Source organism: Procambarus clarkii, chromosome 76, assembly GCF_040958095.1.
Source record: "Procambarus clarkii isolate CNS0578487 chromosome 76, FALCON_Pclarkii_2.0, whole genome shotgun sequence".
NCBI lineage: Eukaryota > Metazoa > Arthropoda > Malacostraca > Decapoda > Cambaridae > Procambarus > Procambarus clarkii.
The window spans coordinates 20,109,854-20,136,907 of NC_091225.1; the positions used below are offsets into that span (position 1 = coordinate 20,109,854).

Below are 27,054 nucleotides of genomic sequence, written 5' to 3' on the forward strand. Positions count from 1 at the left end.
AGTCTTTTCTCGTATGGACGAGCCTTGGTGCATATGCTCAGTTTTCTAGCTTTGTTGGCCAAACCACACACTAGTAAGTGAAGGGACGACGACGTTTCGGTCCGTCCTGGACCATTCTCAAGTCGATTTTCTAGCTTTGTTGACCAGACCACACACTAGTAAGTGAAGGGACGACGACGTTTCGGTCCGTCCTGGACCATTCTCAAGTCGATTTTCTAGCTTTGTTGACCAGACCACACACTAGTAAGTGAAGGGACGACGACGTTTCGGTCCGTCCTGGACCATTCTCAAGTCGATTTTCTAGCTTTGTTGACCAGACCACACACTAGTAAGTGAAGGGACGACGACGTTTCGGTCCGTCCTGGACCATTCTCAAGTCGATTTTCTAGCTTTGTCTAGTTCCTTTCTCGATGAATGTTTCTTACCTTAGTTCCATATTCAAGAATGCGTCTCACGTAACCCATTCCTGCCCCCTTGTGTGGCAGTGCATAATAGAAAGTTGTATCTACATACTCATACATTGAAACATGTATACGGTCTAATGTAGTTGATTGTAACCATGATATACATGTGCTTCAGCCTACAGTTCAGACCTATTGTCTTGTGTATGACCCTCTGTCCTGTGTGACAGTGAATACCAGCATTATTCTCACTCTAATAAGACCTAATTGAATTACACACAGAGATCACACTAACGTGATGCATCAAATGAACAAATCCACAAGGGCCGTGACGAGGATTCGAACCTGCGTCCGGGAGCATCCCAGACACTGCCTTAATCGACTGAGCTACGACAGGGTAAAAGGGTTGAGTTCTACTGAACTTACGAGAGAGGCTACGGGATCCAGTAAGTTCACTAGAACTTCGGTTTCAACCCTTTTACTCTGTCGTAGCTCAGTCGATTAAGGCAGTGTCTGGGATGCTCCCGGACGCAGGTTCGAATCCTCGTCACGGCCCTTGTGGATTTGTACACAGAAATCACAATAGCGTGATGCATCAACTGAACAAATCCACGAACACCTTTGTGGATTTGTTCCTTTGTCTAAGTTTGAAACCTACTGCTAATGTTATCCTTATGTTTGCTTCAAAGTTTTTCTCATTTTCCGAAGCAAAACCGATCTATCCTTCATTCCATGTTGCTAGACAGGACTTGTCATTACTACACGTCCCCTCATAACATTGCATTTAGTTGCCTTCAATTCTAGAAGCCGGATTTCAAACCACTTCGGAAAAATGTCAAGATCGCTTAGCAGGGAATCCCAACCTCTTTTTTTATTATTTTTATTAGTTTTGCATAATCTGAAAAAAAATTATAGGGAGCCAATATCCTCTGTCAGATCGATAGTAAGAGGATAGGCCCAAGCACCGACTCTTGCGGGACTCCGCTCGTCACCTGTTTGTCACAGTGCGACCTCACTATGGCTCTCTGTTTCCTTCCTGAGAGGTCTCCTCTCACCTATCTTAGTGCTTTTCTCTGATACATCAGACAGCATCTTTAACTTGAAGCTATCTTAGTGTTCTTCTCTGATACATCAGACAGCGTCTTTAACTTGAAGCTTTCGATGTATTAAGGCCTATATTTTGCTGTTGTTGAGTTGTTGTTGCTATGCAATGGTGATGCTGTTGATTTTCATGATAAGGTTGCTACCCAAAGAGCAAATACAGCGTGAGCATCCTGTACGGGATACAGCATCCTCATCCCATAGCTCTTGAGTGATGCGGAGACACTCCTGTTTACAGTCCTGTGGTCACCACTCTCTCACCATTACCAGTCTTGTGGACACTACACACTCACACCATCACCAGTCCTGTAGTCACCACACTCACCATCACCAGTCCTGTGGACACTACACACTCACACCATCACCAGTCCTGTAGTCACCTCACTCACCATCACCAGTCCTGTGGACACTACACACTCACACCATCACCAGTCCTGTGGACACCACACTCACCATCACCAGTCCTGTAGTCACCACACTCACCATCACCAGTCCTGTGGACACTACACACTCACACCATCACCAGTCCTGTAGTCACCTCACTCACCATCACCAGTCCTGTGGACACTACACACTCACACCATCACCAGTCCTGTAGTCACCACACTCACCATCACCAGTCCTGTGGTCACCACACTCACCATTACCAGTCCTGTGGACACTACACACTCACCATCACCAGTCCTGTGGTCACCACACTCACCATTACCAGTCCTGTGGACACTACACACTCACCATCACCAGTCCTGTAGTCACCACACTCACCATCACCAGTCCTGTGGACACTACACACTCACTCCATCACCAGTCCTGTAGTCACCACACTCACCATCACCAGTCCTGTGGACACTACACACTCACTCCATCACCAGTCCTGTGGTCACCACACTCACCATCACCAGTCCTGTGGTCACCACACTCACCATCACCAGTCCTGTAGTCACCACACTCACCATTACCAGTCCTGTGGACACTACACACTCACACCATCACCAGTCCTGTGGACACCACACTCACCATCACCAGTCCTGTAGTCACCACACCATCACCAGTCCTGTGGACACCTCACTCACTATCATCAGTAACGAACATCCAGTTTACAAGCACTTAACACTCGCAAGAAAATGTTCTACATTTCATTATCTAAAGTTGTTAGCATTCTCTGGTAAATAACAATACACATTAATAGCCGGTATTCTAACCGCCACTAACCAACTGTTGTTGGTAATTCTAACCATCACTAACAAACTGCAGGTGGAATTCAATCAACATTTGTTAGTCTGATGATATCTGGCATATCGCTGATAATTTTGATATTTACATAAAATTAATGGCTTCTGGATCAGGTATTCCTTCCACCCCCTCCCTCCATCAACCTCCTCCCCCCTCTCACTCAACCACCCCATCTGTAAACCCCCCTTTCCTGTGTCCCCACACACTGCTACATCCCCCTCCCCCTTTCTGTTACCCACTCTAATCCCTTTTGTTTTCACGATTCACCCTTTTCACTCATTCCAATCCTCTCTCTCTCATCCCCTTCCTCCCTATTTCCCCTCTCTCAATCCCTCCCCCTTCCCTTCTCCTCTTCAACTACTCCCCATCACCCCTCACGAAACCATTCCCCTCACCCCTTTGGCTGTCTCCCCAACTCCCCCTTCCCCTCTACTATATTCATGACTCCCTACACCCTTTCACCCCCCTCCCAACGACACCCCCACACCCCCACCCCTCTAGCACCCCCACACCCCCATATGGTGACGAGCGCCGAGGATATCTGTTATGAATACATAATACCCAGGTGATGGTGACTTAGGAGACCTGGTGATACATGTATCATGTATGCTGATACATGTATCACGTATTACCTGGGTTTACGGTAGACCGGAGTATCCTGCCGCTCTGTGAGAGGGTAGAGTAGAGGGGGGAAAGGGTCAGGGTGCTTGATGTATGAGGCAGAATCTCATAGGCCTCATAGAACCTTCCATGAACCTCATAGAACCTTCCCATATGAGAGAAAGTTCTCTCACATGGGAAGGTTCCCTCTCCCTTTCCCTCTCATATTATGAGAGGGAAGGGGGAGGGAACTATCAGGGAGAAAGCACTAAGCCATTACGACTATATAGCACTTGGAAGAGTCAGGACTTGGGGATGGGACGGGGGTGGAAAGGAATATTATGAGAGGGAAAGAACTTGACAGCAAGAGTGGAAAAGTGAAACGGGGCTCTGCATATATCAACCTTCACTGTCCCTCTTCTTTGTTATCTTTCCCGTTATCGGCCATTATCGCTTATTACTCAACATCATTTATCGTTGTTTCCTGTGCGTTTTGGGATTAATCTATAGCATTTGTTCTTTGTAGATGCCTTTGTTATCGGGGTTCATGTATGGAGGCGATATCTGTCTGTCTGTAGTGTTCGATTCTCTGTCCGTTTCTGTGTCTGTCCGTTACTGTGCTTTGTCCCTTTCTATGACTGTCCGTTTCTCACTAGTCAGCCCTTAAGCTCTTACTGACTCTATCAATTATTTGATGGATAATAGTACACATTATCTTTTAAACTCAGAATACTCATGGCTATAATTATTTCTGAATAATATCGTCACACACACACACACACACACACACACACACACACACACACACACACACACACACACACACACACACACACACACACACACACACGTGGTGGAGGCTGACTCCATACACAGTTTCAAATGTAGATATGATAGAGCCCAGTAGGCTCAGGAACCTGTACACCAGTTGATTGACAGTTGAGAGGCGGGACCAAAGAGCCAGAGCTCAACCCCCGCAAGAACAACTAGGTGAGTACACACACACACACACACACACACATACACACACACACACACACACACACACACACACACACACATACACACACACACACACACACACACACACACACACACACACACACACACACACACATACACACACACACACACACACACACACACACACACACACACACACACACCTAAAATCTAGCGAGACTGCTCCCAAACACAGAATTTGCTGTATTTATCACCTTGCTAATCAACAATGTTACAGACACATAGTTTGACAAAAGCAGAACCGGATAGGCAATAATATTAACGATTATCATTAAAATATAATGAGACATATAATGTCTCATCTTGCAGGAATAATCAACAGTGCATTAAACCTAATTTAAAGACTGGTGATCCATGCAATAGTGCGTTGAACAGCGCAAGGTTGAAGGAGCCTTGGATACTGTGGATACTGTGCATAACACTCGCTTTGTCGGATTAAGCACCGTTAGCTATCCAGCCCGTCCTCCTAAGGTCTGCCAAAGTCAAGAAAACGGTCAATTTAAAGTAGTCTCTCCTGACCTACCAGAGGACCCAAAACAGAAAACGGGACTGTACGTCACTTTCACGCCAGCCGCTTCCATTGTCTAGTACGACCATTTTTAGGATTTTTTTGTGACGCATACGAGCGAAAAGCGACGTTCTTTGTAGGAGGACAGGTTGTAGGAGGACAGGTTGTAGGAGGACAGGTTGTAGGAGGACAGGTTGTAGGAGGACGGGTTGTAGGAGGACAGGTTGTAGGAGGACAGGTTGTAGGAGGCCAGATTGTAGGAGGACAGGTTGTAGGAGGACAGGTTGTAGGAGGACAGGTTGTAGGAGGACAGATTGTAGGAGGACAGGTTGTAGGAGGACAGGTTGTAGGAGGACCAGTAACTGGAAGGGCTACAATGGGTACAACCTCGTTCTATTCCTGAAATACTTCGTTAATCTTAATAGACTTCTTGTCTGACATTGGAATATATTTTCGAGGCTGTGGTGATGAAAGGGAGCCGGTCGGCCGAGCGGACAGCACGCTGGACTTGTGATCCTGTGGTCCTGGGTTCGATCCTTGGCGCCGGCGAGACACAATGGGCAGAGTTTCTTTCACCCTATGCCTTCTGTTACCTAGCAGTAAAATAGGTACCTGGGTGTTAGTCAGCTGTCACGGGCTGCTTCCTGGGGGTGGAGGCCTGGTCGAGGACCGGGCCGCGGGGACACTAAAAAGCCCCGAAATCATCTCAAGATAACCTCAAGATAATGTAGCTGTGTAGAAAACACACATTTTACTGGAAAACAAAAATGAGTGTGTTGATGGGTGATAGAGAGAAGTGCGTGACAACAGCTCCTGAAGATACGGGCGGCGGCAGGGTGTGGGTGTAGGAGACTGGGTGGGTGTAGAAAACTGGGTGGAAGGAGGAAATTGAGGAAATGGAGGGAAAAGGGGGTAAGGGAGACAGAGATCACGACAGATACTTCGTCTACATCTCCTCAAATGGAGTTTTATGGTGTAAATCAACCACTCTCGCCCCACTAATGCACGTTTTCGCGCAGCGGAAGGATTTACGGCCGCGCCAGCACGACTCATCAAACACTCTAAAAGGTAAAAAATGGACGAATATTACGTAATCCGGCACTTAACGAAGAATGATACCGTTCCTAAACTGACATAACGCTTGCCTACATGAATCAGCATAGTGGAAATATGCGAAGGGGAATTACATATTTGCACCTGATTTGCAAAGAGTAATTTTTGGTGCATGTTTTTTTTTTGGTTTAAGGTATTTGTGTATTTATTTTGGTTAGTGTCTCTTATGGTTTAGTGTGATGGGGTTCTGGGTGTGACAACTGTGACGAGACGACCCCTGGGTGACCCCTACCCCTCGGTATCTCAGCTGTAAACACAGTGTCTCATAACGTAATAGTCCCCCTGGGTGACCCCTAACCCTTTGTTATCTCAGCTGTAAACACAGTGTCTCATAACGTAATAGTCCCCCTGGGTGACCCCTAACCCTTCGTTATCTGAGCTGTAAACACAGTGTCTCATAACGTAATAGTCCCCCTGGGTGACCCCTAACCCTTCGTTATCTGAGCTGTAAACACAGTGTCTCATAACGTAATAGTCCCCCTGGGTGACCCCTAACCCTTCGTTATCTCAGCTGTAAACACAGTGTCTCATAACGTAATAGTCCCCCTGGGTGACCCCTAACCCTTCGTTATCTGAGCTGTAAACACAGTGTCTCATAACGTAATAGTCCCGCTGACAGAGCAAACTCTGGCTTTCAGATCCTTGACGAAACGCCAAATATTCAAATATTTACATATAAATTTTTGCTTCGTAAGGAGTGGGTGCGAACCCGTCCCCCATGAGATCGTATCAGGCTAACTTCACTGTGCAAATTTGTGCAATATTCGCACAGCTCGACTGAGCGCTGATGCTCAAGACGTTAAAGAACATACGAGATAATTATCAGAAGCAAGGAATTAAAGCCAGTATGTGGCTCTATAACACTGTGGTTTTATGTTCAGATTTTCTCTTAATTGCAAACACACACACATTATAAAATTATATTATTAAAAGGTCCTATAAGTGTGAAGCGATTGATGAGAGAGAGATATATGAGCGAGAGGCTGAAGTCCACGGCCCAGGAGATAGAGTCTTGCAGAAATAGGATACAGAATGTTACCTAAATCTTGCAGGTAACTTACGGACAGAGATGCTCTGGATAGAAATGCTCCGGACAGAGATGCTCCGGAGAGACATGCCCTGGAAATGCCCCTGGACAGAGATGCCCCAGATATAGATGTTCTGGAAATGCCCCGAACAGAGATGCCCCGGAGAGCAACCTAATTTGGGTTGCATAAGACAATGTAAACATCGCCTCAGAGAGTGGCTCTGGCAGAGAAATGCATACAAAAAATAGAATTTGTTTGCACAAATTCGCTCCAGAGTTTCTGCACATCCGCTCAAATTACCGGAGGAAACGAGTTCGTTTCCGGGCACCACATGGCATCCAAGTCGTTACCTCCTGGGTCGTCAACGACCCGCGGAGAACTACGTACGCCTACGGACAGACATCTCTACATTATTACCATAAGCTGGATCATCTGCAAGATTATTGGAAGAAGAACACCATTCCTAAGAGAGAGTGCTTGTGAAATCCTAATACAATCTGTGATTAGGAAATCCACGAAACCATCCACAGAAGCAGGAGACCAACAGAAACTCAGAAGGAACATATCCATCATCAGGTGGATATCCACATATCCACCTGACGTCCCATGACCAAGTATCCCGAGAGATCTCTTGGAAGACGTTCAACAGGACATGAAAACGACATGAAAGCAAGAAATAAAGCATCACCGACATCAACCAAACCACTGGGAACATATAAATATTTCACTCCACACCCCCTCCTACCGGGATAGAACTGGGACGTACTGGGATGGGGATAGTACTCATTGCATCCTTATGCTCCATCCAAATTCCTACTCCCTCCCTCCCTTTCATCTTTATCAAAACCATTGGTCAGTGAACGAGCGACTCAGACATACATTCACTCCTCTCCCCTCTCTGACATGTATGAAGATGAATAACTTCATCATCCCTCGTTGCTATTGGGTAATGGTGTCCAAAATCGACGCATCGCGCGTTTCTGGCGTATGCGAAGGTTTACCGTCGACGACGCCAGCTCGAAGGTCGTGAATAAAATACGGGAATGGACGACTTTTGGCCGGTCGTTGAGGCTTGGGGGCCCATTAGTCCACAGAGGTCCAGGTCTTCCAGCACGCGGAGGACTGCTCCCGTCGTCGTTACCCCTACCCGAGGGTGTTTTAAAGTCGTCCCGTGGGGGTCCTTGGTGGTCTCCTAGTAGCGTCCTGGTAGCGTCACGGTAGCGTCCCGGTAGCGTCCCGGTACTATCCCGGTAGCGTGGCCAACACCAGGCTGTTGGACGTGGCTGCTCGCAGCCTGACGTATGAATCACAGCCTGGTTGATCAGGTATCATTAGGGACATTAGTGTTCCGGTAGTTCAGTTGGGTTCGTTCTCGACGTACACTCGAGAATTCCAGGTTCGAATCCCGGGCAGGACAGAAATGATTGCGCACATTACCTTCCACCTAGTGCACCTGTTCACCTAGCAGTAAGTAGGTACTTAAGAGCCAGCTTGCTGTGGGGTTGATTCTTAATTCGACCTTAAGGGGGGGGGGGGAAGAGAGACCCCCATCTAAGCCTAACATGTATGAATACACTCTGGCTACCTGTCCCCCCTAAAAACCCTGTCGCCACAAATCAGAGACCTGAGAAAAGTCCAGGAGGAATATCCAGTACCTGAAGAGGCCTGGTCGAGGACCGGGCCATGGGAACATTGAGCCACGGCAGGGTAACCAAAATAGTGTTCCCTTCCTTCTTCCCAGTCCGTGATGACTTAGGGTGAACCTGTTGTGCATTTAGGGTGGAAGAGGGATGATAAGAGGCTCACTTTCACCCCACTCTGATGTGTGTGTGTGTGTGCGTGTGCCAGAGGGGACATTCCCCCTACTTCCCCCACTTTAGCTCATGCCACCCCACAAACCTCCTTCCTAAACATCACAACTTATCGCCAATTCTCCTGCTTTATGGACCTCTCTCTCCCCCAATCATTTTCCCCTCTCCCTCTCACCAAATTTCCCCTCTCTCGTTCATCCCCTGAGAGTTATGGCGAGTGAGGATGCTGTGATCACTTGGAGGCTGGCGGCGCCTACCCGATCTACGCATCTAATAATAATGAACACCCCCAGCGGGTTTTCTTCCTATTGGGGAGTGTTGTGCATGCTGCTATGGCGGTATGACCATTCACATGATAAACTCGCTTCTCGGGGCAAAATTTAAATAATATATTTAAATATAACCCATGGCTTTCCTTTTTCTGAACAGTGCTTTCTCTTGATAGTTCCTTTCCCTTCAACTGTCCTTTATTATGCGCCCAATACCCATCCCGTGGGCGCTGGTGGAAAGGGTTACAGAGGCACATAATGGCTGCAGGAACTGAATTAAACTGATTCAGAAACTGAACTGATTCTGGAACTGAACTGAACTGAACTGATTCAGAAACTGAAACTCCTACAGTTCATGCAAGAAAATCCACTTCTTCACCGTTCTTCGTTGAGTATCGGACATCAAATTTCCTCCATAAATTAGGTTCCTTTGAAAAAATGAAACTGAAACCGTTTGATTTGGCTTTGGAATATTTCAATTTATAGGTCAATCGCTTAGGGTTAAAGGTCAATCAAGTTCAACCTGATCTATAGGCTAAACATGTGATAAACAACCATGTACCATACAAGATATATATATATATATATATATATATATATATATATATATATATATATATATATATATATATATATGTCGTACCTAATAGCCAGAACGCACTTCTCAGCCTACTATTCAAGGCCCGATTTGCCTAATAAGCCAAGTTTTCATGAATTAATGTTTTTTCGTCTACCTAACCTACCTAACCTAACCTAACCTAGCTTTTTTTGGCTACCTAACCTAACCTTACCTATGAAATATAGGTAGGTTAGGTTAGGTAGGGTTGGTTAGGTTCGGTCATATATCTACGATAATTTTAACTCCAATAAAAAAAAATTGACCTCATACATAGAGAAAAGGGTTGCTTTATCATTTCATAAGAAAAAAATTATAGTAAATATATTAATTCAGGAAAACTTGGCTTATTAGGCAAATCGGGCCTTGAATAGTAGGCTGAGAAGTGAGTTCTGGCTACTAGGTACGACATATATATATATATATATGTCGTACCTAATAGCCAGAACTCACTTCTCAGCCTACTATGCAAGGCCCGATTTGCCTAATAAACCAAAGTTTTCATGAATTAATGTTTTTTCGTCTACCTAACCTACCTAACCTAACCTAACCTAGCTTTTTTTTGGCTACCTAACCTAACCTTACCTATATATATAGGTTAGGTTAGGTTAGGTAGGGTTGGTTAGGTTCGGTCATATATCTACGTTAATTTTATCTCCAATAAAAAAAAATTGACCTCATACATAGTGAAAAGGGTTGCTTTATCATTTCATAAGAAAAAAATTATAGTAAATAAATTAATTCAGGAAAACTTGGCTTATTAGGCAAATCGGGCCTTGAATAGTAGGCTGAGAAGTGAGTTCTGGCTACTAGGTACGACATATATATATATATATATATATATATATATATATATATATATATATATATATATATATATATATATATATATATATATATATGTCGTACCTAGTAGCCAGAACGCACTTCTCAGCCTACTATGCAAGGCCCGATTTGCCTAATAAGCCAAGTTTTCATGAATTAATTGTTTTTCGACAACCTAACCTACCTAACCTAACCTAACCTAACCTAACCTATAAAGATAGGTTAGGTTAGGTTAGGTAGGGTTGGTTAGGTTCGGTCATATATCTACGTTAATTTTAACTCAAATAAAAAGAAATTGACCTCATGCATAATGAAATGGGTAACTTTATCATTTCATAAGAAAAAAATTGGAGAAAATATATTAATTCAGGAAAACTTGGCTTATTAGGCAAATCGGGCCATGCATAGTACGCTGAAAAGTGCGTTCTGGCTACTAGGTACGACATATATATATATATATATATATATATATATATATATATATATATATATATATATATATATATATATATATATATGTCGTACCTAGTAGCCAGAACGCACTTCTGAGACTACTATGCAAGGCCCGATTTGCCTAATAAACCAAGTTTTCCTGAATTAATATATTTTCTCTAATTTTTTTCTTATGAAATGATAAAGCTACCCATTTCATTATGTATGATGTTAATTTTATTTTATTGGAGTTAAAATTAACGTAGATATATGACCGAACCTAACCAACCCTACCTAACCTAACCTAACCTATCTTTATAGGTTAGGTTAGGTTAGGTAGCCGAAAAAGGTAGGTTAGGTTAGGTTAGGTAGGTTAGGTTGTCGAAAAACAATTAATTCATGAAAACTTGGCTTATTAGGCAAATCGGGCCTTGAATAGTAGGCTGAGAAGTGCGTTCTGGCTACTAGGTACGACATATATATATATATATATATATATATATATATATATATATATATATATATATATATATATATATATATATATATATATATATATATATATATATACACACGTGATATTGTACCAACGAATCTGTTGGTGCTTTGAGAAGGTTGAAAGATAGTTGACCAGACCACACACTAGAAGGTGAAGGGACGACGACGTTTCGGTCCGACCTGGACCATTCTCAGCTCCTATTAAGGAGCTGCCTCGCTCTTTAATAACAGCAATACCTTTAAGTGAAATGCAATACTGTTGAAAGATAGTTTGTTCCACATGTGGCAGTTTGTTCCATATGTGACAGTTTGTTCTATATGTGACAAGCCTCCTGAAGTCGACGAGCAATTTAGAGGGTGTGAAAGAAGGAAGGGATTAATTACCAGGAGAAAGTACTAAGCCATTACGACTATATAGCACTTGAAAAGGGTCAGGATAAGGATTTGGGAATGGACGGTGGAAAAGGAATGGTGCCTAACCATTTAGACGGTCGGGGATTGAACCCCGACTAGAAGGTGTGAGAAGCGCTCAAGTGGCCAGTTAGACCTGAAGATCACACGATGGTTGAGCATTTAGTCTCCTATCCTATGTGATTGGAGAGTATATTTCCTATTTTTAATGCCTAACTTATTGAGCTTACGGCAGCTATATTGCATAATTGGTGTAGGGAAATGCAATACTGTACTCGAGGCCAGAACGACTGCTATTGTAATTTAACTGTATCCAGAAACCATTGAAAGCATCCTTGCAGAATTATTGCAATTTCTGTGTTCCTACAATTTACGATTATCTTGAGGTTATCTTGAGATGATTTCGGGGCTTTTTAGTGTCCCCGCGGCCCGGTCCTCGACCAGGCCTCCACCCCCAGGAAGCAGCCCGTGACAGCTGACTAACACCCAGGTACCTATTTTACTGCTAGGTAACAGGGGCATAGGGTGAAAGAAACTCTGCCCATTGTTTCTCGCCGGCGCCTGGGATCGAACCCAGGACCACAGGATCACAAATCCAGCGTGCTGTCCGCTCGGCCGACCGGCTCCCCCAATAGTGAATTACTGGGGCCAGATTCACGAAGCAGTTAAGCAAACGCTTACAAACTTGTCTTTTCTCAATCTTTGGCGGCTTTGTTTACAATTATTAAACAGTTAATGAGCTCCGAAGCACCAGGAGGCTGTTTATAACAATAACAACAGTTGACTGGCAAGTTTTCATGGCATCTTAGCGATCAACACATCTACAGTAGATGACTTCTCCAACGACCTACTTAAGAGGATAGACTCAGGTCAATAATTTTTTATTGACCGGGTTTTGTTAGTCTTATATAATGGCGCCACTTGTGCAACATTGTATAAATCAGGGGATTTACTGATAATTTACAGTTTTATTTACAGGGGATTTACGTAGTTGCACTGTTTGCAACACTGCAACTACGAAGTTAATTAACATTAAGTTTTAATAATTACTAAAAGTAGGTCATCGTAACTTATGCCTGGATGCAACAAGTATGTATGTATGTATGTATATATGTATGCAACATACGTAAGCATGTCTGCCACATACATAAGCATGTATGCAACATACATAAGCATGTCTGCCACATACATAAGCATGTATGCAACATACATAAGCATGTATGCAACATACATAAGCATGTATGCAACATACATAAGCATGTATGCCACATACATAAGCATGTATGCAACATACATAAGCATGTCTGCCACATACATAAGCATGTATGCAACATACATAAGCATGTCTGCCACATACATAAGCATGTATGCAACATACATAAGCATGTATGCAACATACATAAGCATGTATGCAACATACATAAGCATGTATGCCACATACATAAGCATGTATGCAACATACATAAGCATGTCTGCCACATACATAAGCATGTATGCAACATACATAAGCATGTATGCCACATACATAAGCATGTATGCAACATACATAAGCATGTCTGCCACATACATAAGCATGTATGCAACATACATAAGCATGTATGCAACATACATAAGCATGTATGCCACATACACAACTTCCTACGAATCTCTACAACTTTTCACAATTATCGGCTTTGTTCACATACATATTACAATCGTTCATGAGCTCAGAAACACCAGGAAGCTTGAAAAAAAAAAACGGTAACAACATTAGATTAGGAAGTTTCAATGCTCGCAAACTGTTTAATAATTGTAAACAAAGCCGCCATAGATCGAGAAAAGATGCACAGGTTCCTAAATAGTTGCGAAGCTGTTTGGTGAGTTCTGGTTGTGAACTATTGTAATCTAGAGAAACAGCAGCGTTAGGTAGTGTACTTTGGTGAGCTGGAAGTGTATTCTGGACGGGTATGATGGGGTATAGGCTGCCCTCCACTAGGGTATGATGGGGTATAGGCTGCCCTCCACTAGGGTATGATAGGTACGGGCTGCCCTCCACTAGGGTATGATGGGGTATAGGCTGCCCTCCACTAGGGTATGATGGGGTATAGGCTGCCCTCCACTAGGGTATGATGGGTATGGGCTGCCCTCCACTAGGGTATGATGGGGTATAGGCTGCCCTCCACTAGGGTATGATGGGGTATAGGCTGCCCTCCACTAGGGTATGATGGGGTATAGGCTGCCCTCCACTAGGGTATGATGGGGTATAGGCTGCCCTCCACTAGGGTATAATGGATATGAGCTGCCAACCACTAGGGCAGCGAACTAACAAGGCTGTTCACTGATGCAGTATAACTAACAACACTTGAACGTTCATATCTCTTTACAAACCAACTTATGCCAAGAAAAAAACATTCTTCACTGATTGGTCCGTTGCGAACCGCGGTCACGGAATCACTTCCAGTGATTTACGTACACAACTCCAGTTATCTCAATCAAGTTTATTCTTGAAAAAATTAATATTAACACTTACCTGTTGAGTGATTTATTACCTGTGGGAGTGATTTAATTCCCAACATGTGTAGGGGTTTAATGCCCCACATGTGTAGGGGTTTAATGCCCCACATGTGTAGGGGTTTAATGCCCCACATGTGTAGGGGTTTAGTTCCTCACATGTGTAGGGGTTTAGTGCCCCACATATGTAGGGGTTTAGTTCCTCACATGTGTAGGGGTTTAATGCCCCACATATGTAGGGGTTTAGTTCCTCACATGTGTAGGGGTTTAATGCCCCACATATGTAGGGGTTTAGTTCCTCACATGTGTAGGGGTTTAGTAGTTGTCAGAAAAGGAGAAGCCTGAGAAGGTCATTGTCCCCTCAAGAACATGCAATTGCTAGCAGGATAGCCGGTTTGTTGTCTAGATAGCAGGCTGGATAGCAGGCTGTCTGTCTGTCTGTCAATTCCCTTGGATGGAGACGGAACAAGGCTGGTAGGAACAAAGGGAATGGAAGAACTGAGGACAGGAGGAAAGAGAGAAAAGAAAGGGAGAGAGAGATGGGATAAGGGAGAGAGAGCGACCCAGAGAGGAAGCCAGGGAGGCAGGGGGATGTAGGAAAGGGTAGGAATGAGTGAGGGGAGGTAGGGAGTGAGGGAGAAAGGGAGATAGCGAGATAGCAGGGGTATTAACACTCCCCCAAATATAACCTCAGATTTCCAGTGGGGATCGGCAGAAATAGAGTGGCAGAGTAGCGACCAATTACTTCCCCTCTTTCTGCTCCCTTTGGGTAATTACCACTCCGCTTTACCCTACTTTAACTGTTGCTGCTAACAGGAGGGAGGAGTAACAGGAGAGGGGGGAGGGAGTAACGGGGATTGAACTCTGCTCTATCGGCCCGCCTCTCAACTGTCAATCAATCGTTATATACTAATTTTGTTATTGTTTTTTGTTCAAACACACACAGGAAGCAGCCCATAACAGCTGTCTAACTCCCAGGTAGCTATTTACTGCTAGGTGAACAGGGGTATCAAGGTGAAATTTGTTTCCACCATCGCCGGGGATAGATCCCCGGTCCTTATGATGAAGAATCCCGAGCGGTGTTCACTCAGCCGTCAGCCACGCTGACGTGTAATTACCTAAGTGTAATTACCTAAGTGTAGTTACAGGATGAGAGCTACGCTCGTGGTGTCCCGTCTTCCCAACACTCTTTGTCATATAACGCTTTGAAACTACTGAATGTGTGTGTGTGTGTATGTACTCACCTAGATGGGCTTACAGTTGTGCTCTAGCTCCTAAGCACGACTATTTGTGTAGTTTCCCCGACTCTTACGTTCAATATATCTATTTTGTATTATTTATCTTACTTTTATCTTCACCGTTAGATCATTCCTTTAGTTCCCTGTTATTACGTTATATCTATTTTGTATTATTTATCTTACTTTTATCTTCACCGTTAGATCATTCCTTTAGTTCCCTGTTATTACGTTATATCTATTTTGTATTATTTATCTTACTTTTATCTTCACCGTTAGATCATTCCTTTAGTTCCCTGTTATTACGTTATATCTATTTTGTATTATTTATCTTACTTTTATCTTCACCGTTAGATCATTCCTTTAGTTCCCTGTTATTACGTTATATCTATTTTGTATTATTTATCTTACTTTTATCTTCACCGTTAGATCATTCCTTTAGTTCCCTGTTATTACGTTATATCTATTTTGTATTATTTATCTTACTTTTATCTTCACCGTTAGATCATTCCTTTAGTTCCCTGTTATTACGTTATATCTATTTTGTATTATTTATCTTACTTTTATCTTCACCGTTAGATCATTCCTTTGGTTCCCTGTTATTACGTTAGCCGCATGCGTTAGCTAACTAACCTGTAGCCCATTACACTTGCTAACGAGCCGGGGAACGCCTGGGCGCCATACTGAACATAACGTATTTATTGACGGCCTCCGTTCCTGAAAAATCTTGCATGTCGTGACTATATCTCCTCTACTTCGCCTCCCCTCCTTAGAGGAGGCAGAGACAGTCACTACCTGAGCCTCTCCCCCCAACAAGCTGGTCATCCCAACTGTGACACGATGCGTGTTGCACACATACATACTTTTAAAGTGTGGTTTTTAGAAGCGATTCAAGCATCCGTAACCTAGTTTGGCAGAACAAAAGTCCCGTACGTACTTTTTGAGGTCTGAGTTCGAATCCCGGATCATCTGAGTGAATAAGACATGACCTATCCTGACCTGACCTAACCTAACCTAACCTAACCTAACGTGACCTGACCTAACCTAACCTAACCTAACCTAACCTAACCTGACCTGACCTAACCTAACCTAACCTAACCTGACCTAACCTGACCTAACCTAACCTAACCTAACCTAACCTGACCTAACCTAACCTAACCTAACCAACCTATTCTAACCCCAACCTAACCCTACCCAACCCATCCCGACGACTCTACCCATTATGACGTCATAATTATTTTCCAGATGAGGAAATAGATTATTTTCCAGATTATTTTCCGGATTATTTTCCGGATTATTTTCCGGATGAAGATTTAGCTGTTACTGGCTCCAGTTTACCCCCACGACCTCATGCCCTGGGTCACACCCGTGGGCCCCGGGTTCAATCTCCGGCCCGAGCAGAAACGGATGGACATGTTTCCTTTCACCTCATACATCTGTTCATCTAGCAGTAAAATAGGTCTATCCGGCAGATTTAGGCAACTGTTGTGGGTTGCAACTTAGGATAGGTCACTAGTTCATGGGGGGAGGGAATTAAAGGGGGGACCTCACTATCCTCCCCCCCCCATTGGGGAAAACCAACCCATCCTTCTGTTTAGATAGTACCTATTGTGACTATCGTCAATAGTCACGAATTCGCACATACTAAGCTTTTAGATAGTAGTATACTGACTATTAAGGAATTCTTTTAAAATGCAGCTAAAACATAAATTTAAATATTCCTAGGCCTAGTATAGCACACATATGTACTATATTAGGCCACAGATATGGTGTATTAGGCCTAGGGAGGTTAGGGCTAGTTTAGTTTCTCAGAGCAACACACACAAAAAAATAGTTTTCCAGTTTGTCCAACTCAATAGTACAGATTTCTACTTTCTAATTTTGTTGTACGTCGGTATATATATATATACTATGGTATATATATGGCATATATATATATATATATATATATATATATATATATATATATATATATATATATATATATATATATATATATATGGCAAACACGACTCACGTCCCCAGAGTGACGTAAGGCTCTGGGGGCCTGACATTGGGGAGCCGGTCGGCCGAGCGGACAGCACGCTGGACTTGTGATCCTGTGGTCCTGGGTTCGATCCCAGGCGCCGGCTAGAAACAATGGGCAGAGTTTCTTTCACCCTATGACCCTGTTACCTAGCAGTAAAATAGTTACCTGGGTGTTAGTCAGCTGTCACGGGCTGCTTCCTGGGGGCCTGGTCGAGGACCGGGCCGCGGGGACACTAAAAAGCCCCGAAATCATCTCAAGATAACCTCAAGATAACCTTCATCGTTACTCTAAGGATTACCAAAACAGGAAGATGGACTGGAGGAAACAAGGGACAGAGGAACGCAAGCGGACTTCAGCAACTTTAAATGAACACTTCCGCATATTATCTGTAAATATATTACGTTTAATTAAATTCCTTTAGTGAAAAACGTTATACAAGAAATTTTCAAAGAATTTTCATTAAAAACATTCGATAAAAAACAGGGGAGAGAGAGGTATTGTATGGCTGTATAATATTTCCTTTTATACATTATAGAGGAAAAACTATTTTTGGGGATATTTTCAAAATTTTTGGATACAATGATATTATTTTCCATGTTATTATAATTGTTGCTCTACACTAATGTGATTATAGTTCATATATTAGTTTATCTTGTAGGCCTGTCACTAAGGCCTATAAGCCTATATAAGGCCTATAAGCCTACATAAGGCCTATAAGACAGGCCTATAGGCCTCTAAGCTTATAGGCCTGTCACCAGTCACGTGACAATGAGGGTATTCGACCAGAGTGAAAGATTGCATAGTTAAATTTCTTAACGACTAAGTTAGCAGTAACCCTAACTACGTAACTACCACGTAACTACACGTAACGTAGCAGCAACCCCACTGACACACACACACACACACACACACACACACACAGCCTGGTGGAGGGGCCTCGTAGCCTGGTGGATAGCACGCAGGACTCATAATTCTGTGGCGCGGGTTCAATTCCCGCACGAGGCAGAAACAAATGGGCAAAGTTTCTTTCACCCTGAATGCCCCTGTTACCTAGCAGTAAACAGGTACCTGGGAGTTAGTCAGCTGTCACGGGCTGCTTCCTGGGGGGTGTAGGGGGTGTGAAAAAAATATAGTAGTTAGTAAACAGTTGATTGACAGTTGAGAGGCGGGCCGAAAGAGCAAAGCTCAACCCCCGCAAACACAACTAGGTGAATACAACTAGGTGAATACACACACACACACACACACACACACACACACACACACACACACACACACACACACACACACACACACACAGTCCATGTTAACGAAGCCAAAAATCCTCAGCGGAATTCGACGAAAATTACCTACTGGTAATCTAGCTAGGACCGTCAGGAGAGGACTGCTGACAACTGCTGTACTCTGCCAGCTTCACTCTGTCAGCTTCACTCTGTCAGCTTCACCAGTACACGCTGTACTCGACCAAGCTACAGCTGACTCGACAATTTCACCGTACAATGAAATCCAAAATGACATTTTTCTTAAATATAAAATGATACCATTTTATATTGCAGTTATATGCATATATGTAACTATACCTGCGCCAGGTTTGGTTAGTCGTTAGTAATTACATTGATTTGCAGGAATACTTGATGGGATAGACAGATGAAGGGACAACTCTCTCTCTCTCTCTCCCTTTTTCTATTACCTCCTCTTCCTACCTTTTTCCCGTTTTCTTCTACTAACGCCGGCATCATAGCTGACTGAAAGTGGCCTTGAAAACCCCCCAACAGGAGTTTAAAAACCTGAACGGATTTCATAGAAAAAACTTTTATAATGACCGGATCACAGTGCCTCGCGCCGGAAAAAATATGTATTATATATTTTTTCAGTAGTTACAAAGTTTAGAGGAAAAATATGTCAAAGTTTGATAATGCGCCGGAGACTTTAGAGACAAGATGGGGGTGGTGAGGAGGGGGGAGGGGGAGTGGTTAGGGGGGGGAGGGGAGTGGTTAGGGTGAGGGGGGGGGAGGGGGAGTGGTTAGGGGGGGGTAATGGGGTGAGTGGGGGGAGGGGGAGTGGTTAGTGAGGGTAAGGGGGGGGGAGGGGGAGTGGTTAGTGGGGGTAAGGGGGGGGGGGCAGGGGGGTGGATGAATGGGTGATTGAAGGGGAAAGAGGGTTTGGAATGTAGGGATTGGTTGGTGAAAGGGGGGGGGGATAAGGTCATGAATGGGTAAGGGAGGGGTGGGAATGGGGAGAAGGTAGGGGGATGGAAGGGATGGGGATGGAAAGGGAGGGATGGGGAGGATAAACAAGGTATGAATGGGGATAGGGTCACATCCACTTCCCCCCCCCCCCCCCCCCTATCCTAGCAGCAGTGCCAAGGACTCATCCCTTTCCTCCTAAGTAGTGGAGTGGACACCTAACTGCACACCAGACCCAACAGCCTGCTGAACCCACCACCGGCTTGTCGGTCCTCGACGCCGGCGTTGAAGTGTCACATATCCTCCGCTAAGTGGCACTCAAAGACAGGACTCGAGTGCCAAGTTCCTGGCAGAGTCTGTATCTCCTCTCTCAGTAAGTCTCAGATAGCACACACCTTTTGAATGATAGCTGCTAGTACCACAACAGTGGGGCATAAACAGGGCCTTTTATAGGCCTACGTACGGCCTATAAAAGCCATTTCATACCCCCCCCCCCACTGAGAGAAAGATTTTCACCGGTACCACAGAATAATGCTATATAGGATCTTCTCATTTCCAAAGTCAGACAAAGAAAGGAGGTTATCTTGAGGTTATCTTGAGATGATTTCGGGGCTTTAGTGTCCCCGCGGCCCGGTCCTCGACCAGGCCTCCACCCCCAGGAAGCAGCCCGTGACAGCTGACTAACACCCAGGTACCTATTTTACTGCTAGGTAACAGGGGCATAGGGTGAAAGAAACTCTGCCCATTGTTTCTCGCCGGCGCCTGGGATCGAACCCAGGACCACAGGATCACAAGTCCAGCGTGCTGTCCGCTCGGCCGACCGGCTCCCCTTGCTGGAATTCAATTCCAGGAATCATTTGTTGCCCTCTCCTGGTGCAGGCGAGGAGTCACAATAACGGGGCTGAAGTATGTTGACCAGACCACACACTAGAAGGTGAAGGGACGACGACGTTTCGGTCCGTCCTGGACCATTCTCAAGTCGATTGTGTCGTCGTCCCTTCAACTTCTAGTGTGTGGTCTGGTCAACCCTCTCCTGATCTTTATCAGGGGTCCACTTTCCGCCAAACACACACCGAAACTACGATGTTGGTACAACGTTCGAGCAAGTTTTAACACCACCTAACCAGTTATAACAACCAATATAGCAAGTTGTAACAACGTTCTAATACGTCATAAACACGTTAAGCCAAAATGTGACAACTATATTACAAGTTGTAACAAGCGGAAAATAGAGACAGTTACGGTTTGTGTTTCCAGGGTTGTAACTTACTGCAGTCTCCCTCTGTTTCTACATTCCTCGTAAGTTTTGCGTCATCTGCAAACACGGATATGTAAGGCCTCACTTGCAGGCGATGAGTCACAATAACGTGGCTGAAGTATGTTGACCAGACCACACACTAGAAGGTGAAGGGACGACGACGTTTCGGTCCGTCCTGGACCATTCTCAAGTCGATTGAGAATGGTCCAGGACGGACCGAAACGTCGTCGTCCCTTCAATTTCTAGTGTGTGGTCTGGTCAACAAAGGGCTCACTGCCTCAAGTAGGTCAGTAACATGAATTAAGAAACAACAACGATCCATTTTTCCACTCAAGTTGTTATATTCCACTTGAAACCTGGTCTCTTAACCCTGGAAACACAAACCGAAACTGTCTCAATTTTCCGCTTGTTACAACGTGTAATAAAGTTGTTACATCTTGGCTTAACGTGTTTATGACGTATTAGAACGTTGTTACAACTTGTAATAAAGTTGTTACATCTTGGCTTAACGTGTTTATGACGTATTAGAACGTTGTTACAACTTGCTCTATTGGTTGTTATAACTGGTTAGGAGGGATTAAAACTTGTTCGAACATTGTACCAACGTCGTAGTTTCGGTGTGTGTTTGGCGGGTTACCCTTTGCCACTAAGCCTTACCCTTTGCCTCTAAGCCTTACCCTTTGCCCTCTGACCCTCAGGTGCTTCCTTACCCACTTTAGGATTTTCCAAGTTCTCCTCGACTCTTTTTCCCATCTTATACAGCCGTCGCCTCTCACGAGGAACTGTGTCAAATGCTTTCTGGCAATCTAGAAAATCACAGTCTACCCAGCCTTGTTTTTCCTGTCATATTTTAGCCACCTTGTCATAAAACTAAATCAAGTTTGTCAAGCACAACTTTAAACTTTCCAAATCTATGTTGCCCTTTACTTTAAACTTTAAACTTTCCAAATCTATGAGAGAACCAACATTGTTACGAACTTGGTCCTCTCCAGATGCTCAATGACTCTCAAACTGATTACTTTTCCGGCATATTATGATGAATACTTGTCAATGATACTGGTCTGAATACATATTTTTTTCTTTTAGGACAATACTTGCTTTATTCCTGAATTCTGGAAGATTTCCAATTTCAAGCATTTTATTAAAAGTTTGAGAGAATAGGCAATAAACTATTTCTGTAGCCGTCTCCAGCAGCCGTGGTGAGATAAAGTCGGGTCTTATTGATTTTGTCATCTAGATCCTCAAGGTATTTTTTTACCTCTTCCACAGTAATTACAACGTCATCCATTGTTTCTACCAACCTTTCATCTTGCAACCTTGGTCTCAATGTTGTTTCTATTGTAAAGACCTACCGAAATTTTTTGTAAATTCTATTTCAAACCTCTGTATCGTTCTCTGTGAGAATTATTCCTTGATGATAGGCTATGGGATAGCATGATGTGTCAGGCATGAGATAGCATAGTGAGTCAGGTATGGGATAGCATGATGTGTCAGGCATGAGATAGCATAGTGAGTCAGGCATGGAATAGCATGGTGAGTCAGGCATGGAATAGCATGGTGAGTCAGGCATGGAATAGCATGGTGAGTCAGGCATGAGATAGCATAGTGAGTCAGGTATGGGATAGCATGATGTGTCAGGCATGAGATAGCATAGTGAGTCAGGCATGGAATAGCATGGTGAGTCAGGCATGGAATAGCATGGAGAGAAAGAGCATAGGCTAACGTAGTTAGAGGGCATGGAATAGTGTGATGAATCCCACCTGTAGACACCCACAAATGGGCAATTAGACCTGACTGATGCTAAACCAAGAAAGAGATAACATACATACCCGATCGAACGTACATCAACTATAATAACTCTTCTCCTCCTCCCCCCAAAAAAGATATAATTCACAGAACCCAAATTCCAGCTTCTGCCCAAGTCTCTCTGTTTCTCCCTCCCCCAAATGTCAGTAACGATTGTGCTCAGCGCCTCATTAGCATAGAAATAAGAGAGGCGGACGCCCTGTGATGATTCTGACCCCGTCTGAATCCCTGGGATAATCCCCCATTAATCCAATGGATCTTATCAACCCAGATCGCCATTAAATCTATACATGGAGAGGTGTGTGTAACCCCCCCACTTCTCGATGTATATACGTTCAGAGTATACTCGCAAGTCCTGGACTATGTTGAGTATGTTTAGTATACTCGCAGGACTGTCAGTATAGTTTAGTGGTGGTGTTAATATCCCTGTAGAGGATGATAGGCCTTAATGCTAGTATTAAAGCAATGGCAGCCGTTCACATTAGGGAGTGTAAAGGGCTCTTATATTTTGCTCTGTGGTATTACACCATCTAACTCAGTTGGGTCGTCTAATATCGTTAGATCTAAACGGTAAATCTAACGATCTAATACCGTTAGATTGTTAGATTTGTCTAAGGCAAATGGGTTTAATTAATGGTCGATCAATTTCAATGGTGATGATGAAGGTCATATGACCCTTATCTACTTAGGCATTTCCTTCCCTCTCCCTTTCTCTCCCTTATCTACCAAGCCTCAGCCTCCTCCTCTCTCTCTCAGGCTATCTATCTACGCTCCTTCTCAGTCACCCTGTACTCTATGGCACCCTATACACTATGCTTCTACCCTGATGGCACCCTATAACCTATGGTCCAATCTTCTTGACACCCTATACTCTATGCATCTGCCATGCTTACGTGACCCGAACGCTGTCCGCTCGGCCGTGAGGACATATACTTTTTGTGTCTACAGGATCGAAGGGAACTATCAGGGAGAAAGCACCAAGCCACTGCGACTATATAGCACTGGGAAGGGCTCAGGATAAGGATTTAGGATGGGACGGGGGGGAAGGAATGGTGACCCAACCACTTGTGGACGGTCGGGGATTGAACGCCGACCTGCATGAAGCGAGACCGTCGCTCTACCGTCCAGCCCAAGTGGTTGGGCGTCTACAGGATCGAGTTGCAAGCTCTTGTGCACCTTGGCTCTCTAACTTATTGCCTCTTTTAATGTACAATCCACAGATTCAGGCTAAGAAAACAGAGGTGGCGAAAAAATATATTAGAAGGGGTTCTTTTGCAGAGTGGTAGACGGTTGGAACAAGTTAGGTGAGAAGGTGGTGGAGGCCAAGACCGTCAGTAGTTTCAAAGCGTTATATGACAAAGAGTGCTGGGAAGACGGGACGCCACGAGCGTAGCTCTCATCCTGTAACTACACTTAGGTAATAATTACATACCCACCCAACAACCCATTACCTAGCATCCTCCCTTTTATCCATCTTCCCCATTAGTTTCTAAAGGCCGTTCTTATGTTAGCCAACCTGGCATATGCCGCTGATGTTATCCTCTTGATATGGGCTTCAGGGAACAGGTCTGGCGTGATATCAGTCCCCAGGTCTTTCTCTCTCTCTCTCTCTCTCTCTCTTGAAGTATTTCCCCATTTCTTACCTCCCTCCCTTTACCCATCTTCCTGCCACACTCTGAGCCTGGCCACACAGAGATAGCGAGACACAGACAACAAACCGACAGCTATATGTAACAAGACGACACCTATATGTAACAAGTCACACACACTGATAGCTGAGTTACTCTGTATCAAGCAGCAAGATAGAACTAGAGATCACACACACACACACACACACACACACACACACACATACACACACACACAGAGGATAACATGAGATGGAAAGTGATGTGATAAGGAAGGTAGGGATGAATCGAGATAAGGATAAGAAGAGAGTGAACAGGAAAAGAAGGATAAAATGTATTAAGGTTGGATAGGAAAGGGAAAAAGGGTCAACAAACAAGGGTTAAGGAAGAGGTCGGAAGTAACGAATGGAGAAAATCTGGAAAAACTGAAAAACACAAAATATATGAGAGAGAGAGAGAGAGAGAGAGAGAGAGAGAGAGAGAGAGAGAGAGAGAGAGAGAGAGAGAGAGAGAGAGAGAGAGAGAGAGAGAGAGAGAGATAGAACCCCGGTATCCAGCTGCTGCCTCACACGTGTTAGAGAACAACTGCATGCACCAACACCTGTGTTTAAGAGAACAACTGCATGCACCAACACCTGTGTTTAAGAGAACAACTGCATGCACCAACACCTGTGTTTAAGAGAACACCTGTTCTTTAGTCGCCAGGGCAAGGTAGGGAAGGTGTGTATTTGAAACCAAATTTTCGAATGTAACTTTGTAAATGTAATTATCGCCTAAAATTTGGATCAGGTTAACTATTTTGATTCGATTTCACAACAGTTGAAATCTAACCAGAGGGGACTGTGCTTTGTCCCCCAATAGACCAACAGCTCTCATTCCTAGACTGGAAGAAACTTAGTCTGTCTCCTATTCCTTGGCTAGCAAACAGCAGAATCACAAACACAGGACCACATGAGTACAGCTCTCTCTCTCTCTCTCTCTCTCTCTCTCTCTCTCTCTCTCTCTCTCTCTCTCTCTCTCTCTCTCTCTCACACACACACACACAAAACCCTCCAACTCGTTCAGAATTTAGAAATTCTTAAAACGATCTCAAGACATTCTTACGCAGACAATAGGTCTCTGGGCGCCGGCAGCAGAGGGAGCTACACTCCAGTCATGAATATATTACTCTGAGGCCAAGACAGCTGCTGTTTAAAATAACGCACTAAGGAACGCAGACAACGCACCAAGGAACGCAGACAACGCACCGAAGAAGGCAGACAACGCACCGAAGAAGGCAGACAACGCACCAAGAAAGGCAGACAACGCACCAAGGAACGCAGACAACGCACCAAGAAAGGCAGACAACGCACCAAGAAAGGCAGACAACGCACCGAAGAAGGCAGACAACGCACCAAGGAACGCAGACAACGCACCGAAGAAGGCAGACAACGCACCAAGGAACGCAGACAACGCACCGAAGAAGGCAGACAACGCACCGAAGAAGGCAGACAACGCACCAAGAAAGGCAGACAACGCCCCGAAGAAGGCAGACAACGCACCAAGGAACGCAGACAACGCACCGAAGAAGGCAGACAACGCACCGAAGAAGACAGACAACGCCCCGAAGAAAGGCAGACAACGCACCGAAGAAAGGCAGACAACGCACCAAGAAAGGCAGACAACGCCCCGAAGAAGGCAGACAACGCACCAAGGAACGCAGACAACGCACCGAAGAAGGCAGACAACGCACCGAAGAAGACAGACAACGCCCCGAAGAAAGGCAGACAACGCACCGAAGAAAGGCAGACAACGCACCGAAGAAAGGCAGACAACGCACCGAAGAAGGCAGACAACGCACCAAGGAACGCAGACAACGCACCGAAGAAGGCAGACAACGCACCGAAGAAGGCAGACAACGCACCAAGAAAGGCAGACAACGCCCCGAAGAAGGCAGACAACGCACCAAGGAACGCAGACAACGCACCGAAGAAGGCAGACAACGCACCGAAGAAGACAGACAACGCCCCGAAGAAAGGCAGACAACGCACCGAAGAAAGGCAGACAACGCACCGAAGAAAGGCAGACAACGCACCGAAGAAAGGCAGACAACGCACCGAAGAAAGGCAGACACAGCAAACAGCTCCTGAAGCAGACCCTGCACCTCCCCCCAGACACGTCAGCCAACACCCCCACAGCATCACAACAGAATCTGTCGCCGCGGACCAAAGGCGTCGATCAATCAACACAGCCACAGAGGTCTCAGTATACATCTGACACATCCTGGAATGTGTCCAAGTTCCCTGCACCGTTGCCACGACACATGGGGGATACATTCACCATCTCCGCCACCACCACGACTAGCTTCTCAAAGGTCTGTGACTCAGCTTCAGAGGGAATAAGAGACTGGAGGAGATGAAGAGGAACTGGAGCAGATGATAGTGAAGATATCTGCACTATAGAGAGATGGTGATGACTTAGAGCAAGGGATGCTGGAGACTTAGAGCAAGGGATGCTGGAGACTTAGAGCAAGGGATGCTGGAGACTTAGAGCAGGAGATGGTGGAGACTTAGA

The 27,054-nt window shown here is 44.6% G+C and overlaps 1 protein-coding gene across 1 annotated transcript in view; it reads left to right on the forward strand.

The window, feature by feature from the left end:
- The window catches only part of LOC123771571 (uncharacterized), a 30,741-nt gene extending 3,984 nt beyond the window's left edge, over nucleotides 1-26,757 (forward strand). The window contains exon 2 of the mRNA XM_069313862.1: nucleotides 25,711-26,757. Within this exon, the coding sequence (XP_069169963.1) occupies nucleotides 25,711-26,757 (1,047 nt within the window). The remainder of the gene's footprint in view (nucleotides 1-25,710) is intronic.
- The last annotated feature ends 297 nt before the right edge of the window (nucleotides 26,758-27,054 follow it).